The sequence below is a fragment of the Natator depressus genome, chromosome 8, assembly GCF_965152275.1.
Source record: "Natator depressus isolate rNatDep1 chromosome 8, rNatDep2.hap1, whole genome shotgun sequence".
NCBI lineage: Eukaryota > Metazoa > Chordata > Testudines > Cheloniidae > Natator > Natator depressus.
In genome coordinates, this window is record NC_134241.1 from 37,604,298 (window position 1) to 37,619,859 (window position 15,562).

A 15,562-nucleotide genomic window follows, 5' to 3' on the forward strand; every position below is an offset into this window, starting at 1 on the left:
TCCACCAGACCAGATTTAGATCGTTTACATGGAACGATGACTGAAAAGGTATTTTATTTTTGAAGGAAGTTCTGAAGATAAATAAGTTCTTGTGTCAGGTACCTGATTCTGGACAGGGAAATTTTGTAATAATTCAAATTTCATTGCGCTTTTTGTTAAAATCAAGCCACTTTGGTGACAGAACATACAAACTACACAAAAAGCAGACAAAATGGAAACCCATACCATTCAGCTTTCCTAAATTCTTTTTGTGTGTTCGTTATATATTCTTCTACCTAAGGATGGACCAAGGAATGCATTGATCCAAACGAATTTCCGTTGCCCTACGTCCAGGCTTTTATCATATCATTGGAGCTGCAGTTCTCCGACAGAGACTCAGAGTGCCGCTGTTGGCCAATACGGTGCGGAGCTGCAGCCGAAGATCCATTGGAGCCGGCTGCAGTGTGATTGCTCAATCACATAGTGCAGAACACAGACAAAAGCGCAAGCAGCCTCGCTGCTCAGAGAAACCCTCTATCGGGACTCGGATGCACAACTGGAGTGATAAAGGGATTTTATTTTATTTTCATCGCTTGGGATATTTACAATACAGGCGGGATTTTAACTGCAGGATCTAAACGGAATAAAAAAGAAAGGAAAAGAGCATAAGTGCAAGCGAGTAAAATGGAAACCGGACACACACAGACCGGATGGGCAGTCACACGGCAGGTACTGTTGTTTCCTTTCTTATTCTCTTTGTTCTGCCGGGCGGTCTCGGAGCAGATCCGTTATTCGATTCCGGAGGAAATGGCCAAAGGTTCCCTTGTGGGGAATCTTGCCAAGGATTTGGGGTTGCATGTCAGAGAACTGCCGCAGCGAAAGCTCCGTATTAGTTTGGAAAAGCCATACTTCAGTGTGAATGTGGAAAATGGCAACCTGTATGTGAATGACAGGATAGATCGGGAGGAGATATGCGGGGAGACACCCCTTTGTGTCCTGGCATTCGAAACGGTGGTTACAAATCCTTTAAATATTTATCTCGTGAATGTCGCAATCCAAGACATTAATGATAATGCCCCGTGGTTCATAAAGAGTGACATTGATCTAGAAATCAGCGAATCAGCACTGCCGGGTGCGAGATTTCGACTAGAATCTGCGCAAGATCCGGATTCTGGGATCAACTCACTGCAAAATTACCAACTCAGTAAAAACCCCTCTTTTACCATGGCAGTGAAAGAGAGCCCAGATGGCAAAAAGCAAGCAGAATTAGTCTTAGAAAAGTCTTTGGATCGGGAGGAGGAAAGTTCCCACCAGTTAATCCTGACGGCTCTGGATGGGGGAGATCCAGTCAGATCTGGGACAGCTCAGGTTAGGATTAAAATTACTGACGCGAATGACAACCCCCCCGTATTCACTGAAAAAGTCTACAAAGTCAGCCTGAGGGAAAATCTACCAAAGGGCTCCTTAATACTTCAAGTGAAAGCCAGTGACAAAGACGAAGGTTTAAATGGCCATATAACATACTTTTTCGACAGCATACCTGAAAATACCCGCAAATTATTCCATTTAGACCCTGATAACGGAGAAATTATAAATACAGCGATTCTGGATTTTGAAGAGAAAAATGAATACACCATGGAATTGGAAGCCAGGGATGGGGGTGGGCTGACAGGTCACTGCAAAGTTCATATAGAAATACTGGATGAGAACGACAACGCCCCGGAAGTGACGATTTTTTCAGTATCCAGTCCAATTCCCGAAGACTCACCGCCAGGAACAGTGATAGTTCTGATCAAAGCTCGTGACCCAGATGCCGGACAAAATGGAGAACTCAGTTGTAATATTCAACACACCTTGCCTTTTAAAATAATATCATCTTCTATTAACTACTACAAGCTCCTCACAGACAGCACCCTGGACAGGGAGAGGACCCCGGAGTACAATATCACAATCACCGCCACAGACAAAGGCACTCCCCCACTCTCTGCCCAGAAAACCATCCTGTTGCAGATCTCGGATATCAATGACAATGCGCCTGTCTTTGAGAAACCTTCCTACACCGCCTATGTGTCAGAGAACAATCCCTCGGGGGCCTCTATTTTCAGTGTAAAAGCCTCAGACCGGGATCTGGACCAGAACGCCCGAGTCACTTATTCCATCTTGAGCAGCAACCTGAAGGAGCTGCCCCTCTCCTCCTACATCTCCATTAACTCCCAGACCGGAGCGATCTATGCGCAGCGCTCCTTCGACTACGAGCAATTCCGGGAGTTTGAGATGCAAGTGAAGGCCCAAGACGGCGGGTCCCCGCCTCTCAGCAGCAATGTCACCGTCAGGGTGTTTATTGTGGATCAGAATGATAACGCCCCTCGCATCCTGTACCCTTCCCTCGGAGCCGATGGCTCCGCCTTGTTCGAGATGGTCCCTCGCTCGACCGAGGTAGGTTATCTGGTGACTAAGGTGGTGGCGGTGGATGCTGACTCGGGACACAATGCCTGGCTCTCCTACCACCTGCTCCAGGCCACGGACCCGTCGCTCTTCAGCATGGGGCTGCAGAGCGGGGAGATCCGGACAGCCCGCGTCTTTGCGGACAGAGATGCTGTGAAGCACAGGCTGGTCACCCTGGTGAAGGACAACGGGCAGCCGCCTCTGTCCGCCACAGTGACTCTCAACCTGGTGTTTGCCGAGAACTTCCAAGAGGCTCTTCCGGAAATGAGCGACCAATCGGGTGACTCGGCATCTCAGTCTGATTTACAGTTCTACTTGGTGCTGGCTTTAGCCCTGATCTCATTTTTATTTCTAATTACAATTATAGTGGTGATAGCCATGAAAGTCAGAAATTCAAAAAGCTCCTCTGTTCTTCAATATGTCAGGCCTGCTCTTTATTCCAAGGCTGATCCCACATTCCTACCATCGTACGAAGACGGGACCTTGCCGTATTCCTATAATTTGTGTTTGGCTACAGACTGTGGGCAAAATGGATTTAACTTGCTTAAAAGTAGTGACCAGAACATTACATCTGAGAATATCCTTTGCAATGACAACTCTGGGATTTTACTAGTGAATAATTGTGGTTCTGAAGCACCCAAATCCGGATCCGAAACTCTTCTCAAGGTGAGTTTTTGCATTAACACGTTAATTAATCTGCTTGGTTCTGGCTGTAGCGCTAATCTGCTTTTCCCCGCTAGTAACAGTTTTACTGGTTTTAATCATGAAATTCCGAAGATAAAAGACTTCATCTATTCTTCAATACCTCAGTTCTAATCTTTATTCCATCATGGCGGATCACCGATTTCTACCAAACTGCGATGATTGGACCTTAACATATTCTTATAACCTGTGTTGTGATAAAGACGCTGGGAAGAATGAATTAAACTTTCTGAAAACGAATGGGCAGAGTAATACAGCCGAGATTATCTTTTGTAATGACAAAGCTGCGATTTTAATTTTAAGCAGTAATTTTGGTTTAGAGGGCTCAAAATCTGACACCCAAACGCTTCCACAAGTGAATTTTTTCATTGAGGTATTCGAGGTGAAGTCTACTCTTTGATTTTTAAGTGAGCACATTGTCGGGTGATATTTATGAAATTTAGAGTAGTTTATATTGCGATCTTTTCAGAGTAACTCCTCCCCACCCCCCGGTGTTTGCTTGTGTGCAATTGCTGTTATGAGGTGCTCCAAGTTTTAGTACCAAAGGATTGTTGGCGCCTGCTGTTTAGTGGTAGATTTGTAGAAGCAAAAATTGTTTGTTGTATTTTATTCTATATAGATTCGTATCTTGCCCTTGTCTGTGCTGTATCAGACCGCCTTCCAATAGTGCACTAACTATCTGTCACCTCTTTCTTATAATCTTTCCAGGGGAAGAATTGCGAGTATAGTGTTTTGGCAGGGTTTTGATTTTGACTGCGATATGACTGTGCATCAATCACCTAAATTTTCCAGCCATAATTTAAATGCCTGGAATTTATGTCATGCTGTAAATATATTCCAATTTTTCTAATATAGTCTTCTACAGGGACATTTCGGACATTTAAGGAGATACTTATTCAAAGAATTATTAAATGAGTCATTTTCCCACTCAATTTCACAATGAGTTAACGTCCTTAATCATCAGGGAACATCAATATCATTTCAAATCAAAGCGTGTAACAGAATGAGGTGTCAAATTTCATCATTTGTGATCAACCACCTAATTTATTATGACTTCTGAAGGATCATGATCTATTAATTTGCAAAGTTTGTTAAATTGATTAGGACATATCTAAGTCAATTACAAAATCGAATTTCATCCAGCATAAAAGTTATGGTATCTAAAGAGGAATTATGAGAAAAGGACCGAATATGGTCACCTCTACATGAGGATTCTATAACAGTCCATCATACACTGAGATGGTTTTTCATTGCTCGGATTAAACGCCCTCTTAATGTCCTTCCCTGTCTGTGTCACTCTCTGAAGATGAACATCTAATTCTGCATTAGCATGTAGAAAACAAAACCGCTCGGATATAAGTTACGTCACCGAAAAGGAGCAAATATTGGGAATACCATTTCTCTTTGCTTAGTGGTATAATACAGCATGTAACAGATATTAATTTGAAAGAGACTGTCAGCTATTCCCATTATACACAATTATATCTCTCAGGTACTCTGTTCTCACGGGTTGAAAATAACAGGTTTTATTGATAATAAGATGGAAATACAATGTTACAATTACAAATATCCCTTAACGTGCAACAATAACTTGCCTGTGATATCATGGTTCTTCAAATCTCTATCTGAAGGGGAGTAAGGAAATTATCTCAGGCTTTGAATAATTCACAGAAAATGTGTACACCTACGTGGTATTTTCATATTTATACATCTTTGTGAGTCCCTGACACCAATAGACTTGCTTCATTCTGACAAAGAAAACTGTGATTGCGCACTCTAGTTATATAGCTAAATGGCACATCAGTATTTCAATAGCACCGTGATCTTTATGTAAAATGGGTAAGGAACTGACAGCATTAAAACAACATAATCGAAAACTCATATGAGTTTATTTCTAATATAAACATCACTCGGTATACACAGCTCTAGAGAGTTAAACTGACAGATTAAAAGGCAGATTTTTAAATCATTGCCTGCAGTTACTGGTTGAGACTCTGAGCGCCGCTGTTGACCTATCAGGTGGAGAAACTTGATGAGAGATCCAGCCAGCCCAGCCCCACTGTTACACAGCGCAAAACACTGAGAGATCACACTCACTCAGAGGGATTGTGAAGGGAACATGGCTGCAGGAATTTTATATAAAACAGTCTTGGTTAAAACATCAGTGGCTGCGGAAACAAAGGACTAAAGTTAAGAGAAAATACTCTCAGCCTTGACCCGGGAATTGGAGTTCCATACCCATAGGGAGAGAAATGGCGGATACACAAAGGTTCCGGGTCTGCAAAAAGAGAGTCCAGTTCTACTTTATATTGGCTACCTTTTGGGAGGCGGTTTCTGGGCAAATTCGCTATTCGATTCCCGAGGAAATGCAGAAAGGCTCCATTGTTGGGAATATCGCAAAGGATCTGGGACTGGATATAAAGGAGCTCTCAGACCACAGCGTCCGCATTGTTTCCACAGGTAGGACTCCCTATTTTGCTTTGAATCTTAAGAGCGGGCATTTAATTACCACAGAAAGGATAGACAGAGAGCAGATCTGTGGCCGGATCGAGAAGTGTCTCTTAATTTTTGAGGTTCTTATTGAGGATGAAGTGAAGATTTTCGCAGTTGAAGTTGAAATCACAGATATTAATGACAATGCTCCCAGCTTCCAAGCGAAGGAGTTAGATTTAAAAATTAGTGAGATTACAGCTGTGGGGATCCGGATTTCCCTGCAGGAGGCGCAGGATCCAGATGTGGGAATTAATTCCATCCAGAGCTATCAACTGAGCAATAACAAACACTTTTCTCTGGATGTGCAAACTGGATCTGATGGTGTTAAATATGCGGAACTAGTGCTGGAAAAGTCTCTGGACCGGGAAACGCAGAGTGTCCATAAATTAACTCTCACAGCAACTGACGGGGGAGATCCAGTCAGATCTGCCACTGCTCAGATCCGTGTTGTGGTTGTGGATGCCAATGACAATGCCCCGCTTTTTACTCAGCCGGTCTATAAAGTGAGTGTTTTGGAAAACGCGCCTCAAGGGTCCTTGATAATTACAATACACGCCACTGACCGGGATGAGGGACAGAATTCTGAGGTAACCTTTTCATTTAGAAAAATTACAGAAAAGGCGTCTCAGATATTCCAGCTTCACCCTAGGACAGGAGAAATATCAACGGTAGGTGACCTGGACTACGAGGAAGCTGCATTATATGAAATGGAAGTGGAGGCAAAGGATATTGGAGATCTCTCCGCCAGGTGCAAAGTTCTGGTAACGCTTATTGATGTCAATGATAATACCCCCAAAATTGCAATGACTTCCCTGTTCAACTCAGTCTCTGAGAATTCTCCCCCCGGAACAGTAATCTCGATATTAAATTTGCGAGACAGAGATTCCGGCAAGAATGGTGAGGTCACGTGCTCCATACCAGCCAACCTTCCATTCCGGTTACAGAAGTCATTTGGCAATTACTACAGTTTGGTGACTGACACATCACTGGACAGGGAGCGGGTCTCGAACTACAGTATAACTATCACAGCCACAGACCGAGGGACCCCTCCTTTATCCTCAACAACAAACATTTTAGTACAGCTTTCAGACATAAACGACAACTCTCCTATCTTCAACCAGACATCCTACACTTTGTACATCACAGAGAACAATCCCAGAGGAGCTTCCTTTGGTTCCCTGAAAGCGAATGATTCCGACCTGGAGGAGAACGCCCGAGTCACTTACTCTATTAATGAAGGACATATAAATGAAGCTCCACTCTCCTCCATCTCCATTAACTCCGAGACTGGGGCTCTCTACGCTCTGCGCTCCTTCGATTATGAACAGTTCCGGGAGATTCGGTTCCAAGTGCAGGCTCAGGATGGGGGTTCCCCACCTCTCAGCAGTAATGTCTCCGTCACTCTCTTTATACTGGATCAGAATGACAACAGCCCGCACATCTTACACCCCTCCTTTCCCACCGATGGCTCCACGGGAGTGGAGTTGGCCCCTCGCTCCTCCGAGCCGGGTTACCTGGTCACTAAGGTGGTGGCGGTGGATGCAGACTCCGGGCAGAACGCCTGGCTCTCCTACCAGCTGCTGAAGGCTACAGAGCCGGGACTCTTCTCTGTGGGACTCCACAGCGGCGAGATCAGGACAGCCCGCTCCTTTGTAGACAAAGATGCGCTCAAGCAAAGTCTGGTGGTTTTGGTGAAGGACAACGGGCAGCCCCCTCTCTCTGCCACGGCCACTGTCACAGTGGTGGTGGCTGACAGCATCCCCGAAATCCTCTCCGATTTAAGCAGCCTCTCAGCTCCTGCAGACCCCCAGTCCAGCCTCACCTTGTATTTGGTGATCGCTGTGGCTTCCGTTTCCTGCTTGTTCTTTACCTTTATCCTAGTGTTACTGGCCCTGAGGCTCCGCAGGTGGAGAAACTCGCAGCTGTTTGACTCCTCGAGTGTGACTTTCAGTGGAGTTCCCGTCTCGCAGTTTGTGGGGATCGATGGAGTCAGAGCTTTTCTTCACTCCTACTCACATGAAGGTTCTCTAACCACGGACTCCAGAAAGAGCCAATTCAACTTCTCCAAATCAAACTATGCAAATACCGTGACCAGACAGCAAACTTGTGTGATAAAGGATCCTATTCTAGTTACTGAAGATTTAAACATTAGTAATGGGGATCAGACCTCCATTCAGGTGAGGTAACGTAATTGGTCTTTTTGCTATTAGTTTCTTGCGCATAAATTTAGTCTTCCTCGAGGACTGTGCAATTAATTGAAAATTACCGATTAAAGAGGAGAGAATCTGCGTTATTGAGGTTAGTGAGAGTTCTGCCACTGACCTCAGTAAGTATAGCATGAAGCCCTCTGTGACTGAGAAAATGCAGTGTACATATGGCTTGCTCTAGGGGAGGAGGGTATTATTGTGTCTTAATTACTAATGAATAGGGCCCTTCCAAATTTACAGTCCATTTTGGTCAATTTCAGGGTCATAGGATTTTTAAAATAGTAAATTTCATGATTTTAGCTATTTAAATCTGAAATTTCACGGTGTTGTAATTGTAGGGGTTCTGGCCGAAAAAGGAGTTGTGGGGCAGAGAGTTCACAAGATTATTGTGGGGGGGAAGGGTTGCTGTACTGCTACCCTTACTTCTGCACTGCTGCTGGTGGTGCTGCCCTCAGAGCTGGGCAGCTGGAGAATGGCAGCTGCTGTCCCTCAGCCTAGCTCTGAAGGCAGAGCAGCTGCCAGCAGCACTATAGAAGTAAGGATGGCATGGTGTGGTATTGCCACCTTTACTTCTGCACTGCTGTCTGCAGAGTTTGGCCCTCAGTCAGCAGCCGCCACTCTCCAGCCACACAGCTCTGAAGGCAGCAGCTCAGAAATAAGGGTGGCATGGTATGGTATTGCTATCCTTACTTCTGTGCTGCTGCTGGCAGGGCACTGCCTTCAGAGCTGGGAGTCTGGCCAACAGCCGCCACTCTCCAGTGGCAATACCATACCGTGCCACCCTTATTTCTGAGCTGCTGCCTTCAGAGCTGTGTGACAATACCACAACATCCCCCCCCACACACACACACACAACTCCCTTTTGCTCAGGACCCACAATACGAGAAACACTACTCTCCCCCGTGAAATCTGTATATAGGGTAAAAGCACACCAAAGACCAGATTTCACATGGGGGAGACCAGATTTCATGGTCCGTGATGTGTTTTTCATAGATATGAATTTGGTAGGACCCTACTTGTGAAATATATACCATTTGTTTTGAAATGGCACAAACATTCTTTTCCTTTATTATTTTAAATGAAATTACTCTTTATTGAATATTTGTTTTAAACCACATTATCTTTTTAAGATTTCTTGAGACCCAGTTTGGGAAGTTACAAATATACAGACATTTCTGAGTATGTAAAATACTAAGGTTAGTGGAAGGCACATTGATGAGATGTTGGTGAACTTCAAATCTACCCCACTGCAGGGACAATTTGTTTTTACTGTTGTAGTGTAGAATTATGTTAGTGCAGAATTATGCTGAGTAATTAATCTGAAGTTCTTTCCAGTTGTCTGCAGCATTGATTTTCTTGTCTCCAATAATCTGGCCTTTGCAAATTAAATCTTGTGGGTGAAGATTTACTCATCAAATTTTATTGTTGTTGCTTTTATTTTAATTAGAGATAAGTTTTGGCACCTGTTTTTAACGTTTAGAAAAGACAATTTTTCTGTTTCTGTATGGAGGCACTGATTCAGCTGACCTAGCATCTTTAGATCTTTGTACTTGGAATGAAGATATACTGATTGTCTCTAGACTCATATCAAATGAGCAGAAAAAATGAAGGATTTATGTGCAAGGAAAAGGAGATAAAGTTCTGTTTGTCTGTTTCTTAACAGCTATATAGATGTAGTTATATTTATGTATATTTCAATGTCTTTCATTTGAAAATGACAATTTAACTTTATGTATTAGTTGTAGAGTTGTAGATGTTCTTGGTCCAACAATATGAGACCAACAAAGAGGATGAGGTACTATCTTTTATTGGATCAACTTTTGTTGGTGAGAGAGACAAGTTTTTGAGTTTACACAGAACTCTTCTTCAAGTCTGGGAAATGTACTCAGTGTCACAGCTAAATACAAGGTGGAACAGATTGTTTAGCATAAGAAGTTATCACATATTTCAAGGGGCAGTTCAAGGTGTAGTGGCCAGTGTACACCTCTTCAGTCATAGGGAGTGTGACCAGGGTCCCAGAGGAGCCACAATGAGGTTACTTAATTAGGGCAAACTGCAAAGAACGGGGCAGACAATCTCCAAAGCTGGTCATCATTCCAGTACTTAGATTCACCACGCTCACCTCAAAACAGCTTCTATAATACCTTACCTGTTACCCAGAAGCCAACAACACAGTTCCCTTAAAGCAAACCAGCCTTAGGCCTTTTTCCTGCTCAAACCTCTAGACCAGCGGTTCCCAAAATTGGTTCGCGGCTTGTTCAGGGTAAGCCTGGGGCCCCACTTCCTGGCTGGGAACAGCAAACCGTGGCCACTGGAAGTTGTGAGCAGCCATACTTGCGGATGCTCAGATAAACAAAGTGTCTTGCGGCCCACCAGGGGCTTACCCTGAACAAGCCGCGAACCAAGTTTGGAAACCCCTGCTCTAGACTATGGACTTACACTAATGGGAGCATTCTAACCAAAGGACTGAGGACCTTCCAATGATTTGGAAGCAACCAGAGACTTAACAAGCCACCAGTTTATTCCATCACTGCTACAAGCCTGATCCAAGAACTTTGTATTTATTGTATGTATTTGATTCCTTTAACCAATTTTAACTCTCATCTTTCTTTTGTTCTTTTTATAAATAAACTTTTAGATTTTAGATACTAAAGGATTGGCAACAGTGTGATTATTGGATAAGATCTGAGTTATATACTGATCTGGGTATGTGGCTGGTTCTTTGGGATCAGAAGAACCTTTTTGTTTGATGAAACTGGCTTTAGATAACCACTCATCTTTACGTCTAGTGTCTGGGTGTTGAATCCAGGACTGGAATGCCTCAGGAGGCTGCTTTTCTGACTTCTTGTTAGCCAGTGTGGTGAAACATAAGTTTTCTTTTGTTGCTGGTTTGGTATATCTTATGGGAGAATAACCACCAGTATTTAGGTGTGTCTGCCCTATTTCTCAGCAGTTTGTCCTGAAATTGGTATTCTTAGTTGTGACCCACAGAGGCATGGTGACAGGGAGAAAAGGAGAAAAAATGAATGTCCTCCCCACCCCATTCTCAGGGTGGGGCAGTCAGCCAAACACACAAAGGATGTGTGTACATGCTAACACAGATGGAATGCACTCAAACACACAAAGGGTGCGCACATACACACTCAGGGTGCATGTATGTGTGGGTGCACAGAATTTTTGAAGCAGAGAGAAACAATTTGCTTTCCCCATTTTCTGGGCTACACAAATGTATATACATTTGAATCCCAAGTCAGCAGTGACATTTTCATAGAAAAGTGTTATAGCCTGGGTTTCAAACAAACAAATAATTTCATAAAGCTATAAAATAAATAAATGCTTATGTCATTTTCACACCCATCTAACTTTTACATTTTGTAATATCACAAATGGAGAATTATGAAAGTAGCATACATTACATATCCTAAACAATATGATATTACATTTCTATAAATGTCCTATCCTAACTATTTTTGGTGTGTATGTCTTATAGTTAGGCCTTATTAGGTTTAGTGAATTGGATAAATGTTTATATAATGACTATATCATTTATTTATTATTAGAGAGAGGTTCCCAAGCATTTATATAATGTTTATTAAAGGAAAGATATATGTTTTGATATCATATATATCTGTTTAATAGGTCAAAATGCTTTTGTCTGTGGTAGTACAGTGAACTTTGATGAATTTACAAAAACAAATTTATCAGAGGCATATGTTGTATACTTGCATCTCATGATATCTTCTAATGAATATGTTTACACTGAATAATTTCAGCATTCCATGTCTCATATTTGGAACTCCTATGGAACATTTTAGTTTTGTCCCGAAGACAGTGTCTTCTTGGGACATGGCCTACATTTCAATTATGGAATTACGTGTGTTATCTTAATCGTGAGTTACCTTAAAGCTTTTGATTCTTTGTATGTTGAACTGCTGTCATTAAGAACATCATAATATTTGAATAAGATCATCATCATATACATCACATAACAGCTTATATAGTGCCTTCTAACCAGGTAGATCACAGTGCATTACAGATAATAATTATTTAATTAAGATTCCCAACAATCCTGTGAGGTAGGAAATGTATATTCTACATATTTGACAGATGAGGAAGCTGAGACACACAGACTGAGATCGAGCTTTTCAAACTTCTAAACACATAAACCTATATTTAGGCATTAAGTGTGAGGCCTCATTTGGTAGGTTCTGAGCTCCACAAATCCTAATGGCATCAATGGGAGCTGCAGATGCCCAAAATCTCTCAAAATTAAGCTGTAACGCTGCCTGCAGTGACTCAAGAGTATGAGTACCAACCTCAGGGCAGACTGTTAGGAAAAGGAAATTAGTTTATTTACAAAATTAAAGCAGGTAAACATATATACAAGATGAGTTATAATCTTAAATTTCAAAAGGTAAATGAATCTTCTATAATCAGCAACCTCTATATGTCTTTAGGGCTAATCCATGCTAAGCAGCTTCGGAATCTCTTGCTTATGCATAGAAACACTTCCTCCCGCCTCCCCACACTCCAAGCAGCTAGTTCCTTTTGTTTGGGGTTTTTGTCCACCTCCTGCCATGTGCTCTAAACTTCAAACTCAGCGGATGGGAGGGGGCCACTTCATGGCATATCTTCAGCAGGAGGAGGCCGAACAATAACAGCCTCCTCTTGTTGATGGTAGGTAGGAAAATTCCTGTTGCAATATCTCACTATAGTCTGTTTGATATCAATAGACCTTTTATTTTAGGAAGGATGTAACACCTTCTGTTAAGATCAGCCGTTCACATGAATTAATGTCTCTTTCCTGAATGATGATTTACAGTCACAGAGGCTCACAATACAATCACTCAAATATTACCTTACAATATGGGATACAGATGTTATAAGTGAGATTAATGCATGCAGCAACTCACAAGCATTCAATAAATTCTACTATTCCTGATGTAGCCATTTGGCTTGATCAACTTCAGGTGAAATTGTAGTTGCTCCTCTACACCAGCCATATGAAAGAAGAAGAAATTCTAAAAACTAAACACATTCTTATCATTCCAATATATTTTTTAACAATACTGACACACACATGAGCCACACTGATTCCAGTTATGTATTTGTCAGTGTGAGACTTGGGGACCTTGGCATTAATTGGCACATGGTCTGCCAGCATCACTTATTTATATTTATAACAATGGATTTATGTCTAAGTTAGAAAATTTTGGCCTAAGCATCTTTCCAAATGTCACACTGTCAAGCTGTCTGGAGTGGATCAAGAGCATTACAATCGGGTTCCCAAAGATAGTACAAGCTGCTGTAATATGCAAACCCTATATGGGCTAACTCAGGCTAAGCAACTGGGGGCCCCTTGCTTATGATTAGAAATTATGACCTTTTGCCAGAAGCTGGGAATGAGTGACAGGGGATGGATCACTTGGTGATTGCCTGTTCTGTTCATTCCCTCTGGGGCTAAGTCCCTCTGGCCACCGTCGGAAGACAGGATACTGAGCTATATGGCCTCTTGGTCTGACCCAATAGGGCCATTCTTATGTTCTTATGACCTCTCCAAAGTCCAAGCAGCATAGAGTTCTATTTTCTTCTTGTCTAAGATTTTTATTCTCTTCCCCTCAGAGTTCAAGCTGATGGGAAGAGTTCACACTCTTGTCTCCTCTTCATGGGGGAGTGGGGAGAGGAGTGCAATTAATGAAGTCTTTGATGTTTTACAATGCCTCATTTAGTTTCAGTGGGCCTTCTCTGGAAGTCAGCATTTCACATTAGTTAATACTTCTTTCCTCTTTGGTGAGTTACAGTTACAGAGGATTACAGTGCAAACACTTGATATAACCTTATAACATGGGGTACAGATGTTATAAGTGAGATTAATACATGCAGCAGCCTACAAGCATTTCGTAAAGTCTAATCACTAAACACATTCTTATAAATTTAACTTCTATTTTAACAATGCTAACACACAGGTGAGCCAGTCTGGTTTTCAACTATATATTGCTCAGTGTTCAGTTGAGGCCTAGGGGCCTTGGAATGAGATGGTACTTGGTCTGCCAGTGTCACACACATAAGAATTTTGTGTTCACACTGCTGCTTAACTTAAATAATTCCTCTAGCTCCCTGATGTATTTATAGAGAGCAATCATATCTCCCCTCAGCCTTCTTTTGGTTAGCCTAAACAAGCCAAGCTCTTTCAGTCTCCTCTCATTAGGTAGGATTTCCATTTCTTGTTTCAGTCTAGTAGCCCTTCTCTGCACTTGTTCCAGTTTGAATTAATCTTTCTTAAACATCGGAGACAGATGAATTCAAACTGTTCTTAAACATGGGATATCAGAATTGCGCACAGTATTCCAAATGAGGTCTCACCAGTGCCTTGTATAATGGTACTAACACTTCCCTATCTCTACTTAAAATACCTTGCTTCACAGGTGCCAACTTTCCTTGGTGCCAGTGGGTGCTCGCACCCCCATGGCCCCCTACCCCAGCCCCACCTCTTCCGCAAGTGCACCACGTTCCTCCTCCTCCCACCACCCTGTGCTTGCTTTGTGAAACAGGTGTTTCACAGTGCAAGTGCTGGGAGGGAGGGGGGAGAAGAAGGACGCGGCAGCGCACTCAGGGGAGGAGGTGGAGCGGAGGCATTGAGCTGGGGCAGGGGGGTGGGGCAGGGCGGGGAGCTGCCAGTGGGTGCAGAGCACCCACCAATTTTTCCCCGTAGTTGCTCCAGCCCCAGAGCACCCATGGTGTCGGCATCTATGCCTTGCCTGATGCATCCTAGGGCTGCATTAACCTTTTTTTCATGGCTGCATCATGTAGGTGGCTCATACACATCCTGTGATCAACCAGTACATCCTGGTCTTTCTCCTCGTCTATTACTTACAACTGATAAGTCCCCAGCTTATAGCAAAAATTCTTGATGTTAGTCCCCAAGTCCCTATCTTGCACTTCACACTATTAAATTCCATCCTATTTTTTTTATTATTCCAGTTTTCAAGGTTGTCCAGATCTTCTTGTATGATATTCCAGTCCTCCTCTGTGTTTGGCAATACCTCCCAACTTTGTGTCATCCACAAATTTTATTAGCACACACCCACTTCTTGTGCCAAGGTCAGTAATAAAAATGTTATTTTTTTACCAAGACCAATCCTCGAGGAACTCCACTAGTAACCTCCCTCCTGGGGCTTTTGTCAGCTTGATATTTCTGGAAGAGTGCCTTGCTCTCTTCTGTCCAACAAGGAGTTAATGATTTGATGAAGCCCCATGCAATGCTCATTCGGTGGCCAATATTAGTAGGCCTACAAAGTGGTGGTAATTAGCTGAATACAATGGAATCTGGTTTATCGAGCCCTCTACAATCACCACATAGCCGGGCCAGTCAGCAGACTGTAGATTCCAGGCAGTTGCAGGAAGGATTGAATGAGTGAAAATTGTAGGCCTATGCAAACCATGACTGGGCTGTGTTTGCTCTTGGGAAAGTCATTGAGAATTGACCTTTTCAATGATATTGGGTGGCCATGGATGTCACGTGACAGAAAACAAATGTCAGGAGTACAGCATTGCCTCCATCTGGCTGATCTAAACATGACACAGTATTTGGCATTGGAGAGTGAAAGCCCTCTTCAGTGAAAGCTCAGGATGTGCTCCAGCATGGTTGTTCTTGTATAGCCCCATAGGCTATGATGGCTATTGAAATCACCAACACAGATAGTAGGATGGCTTAGTGTTGGTAAAACGGGACATGA

At 42.8% G+C, this 15,562-nt stretch overlaps 1 protein-coding gene across 1 annotated transcript; it reads left to right on the plus strand.

Moving 5' to 3' along the window:
• Positions 1 to 5,378: 5,378 nt before the first annotated feature.
• On the plus strand, positions 5,379 to 7,805 carry LOC141992673 (protocadherin gamma-A4-like). The gene has a single exon (XM_074962006.1). The coding sequence runs from the start codon at positions 5,379 to 5,381 to the stop codon at positions 7,803 to 7,805; it is 2,427 nt and encodes an 808-aa protein (XP_074818107.1).
• Positions 7,806 to 15,562: the final 7,757 nt, after the last annotated feature.

Bases quoted from the DNA above. Each gene is read 5' to 3' on its own strand.
- LOC141992673 (XM_074962006.1), top strand. From the start codon at position 5,379: ATGGCGGATACACAAAGGTTCCGGGTCTGCAAAAAGAGAGTCCAGTTC.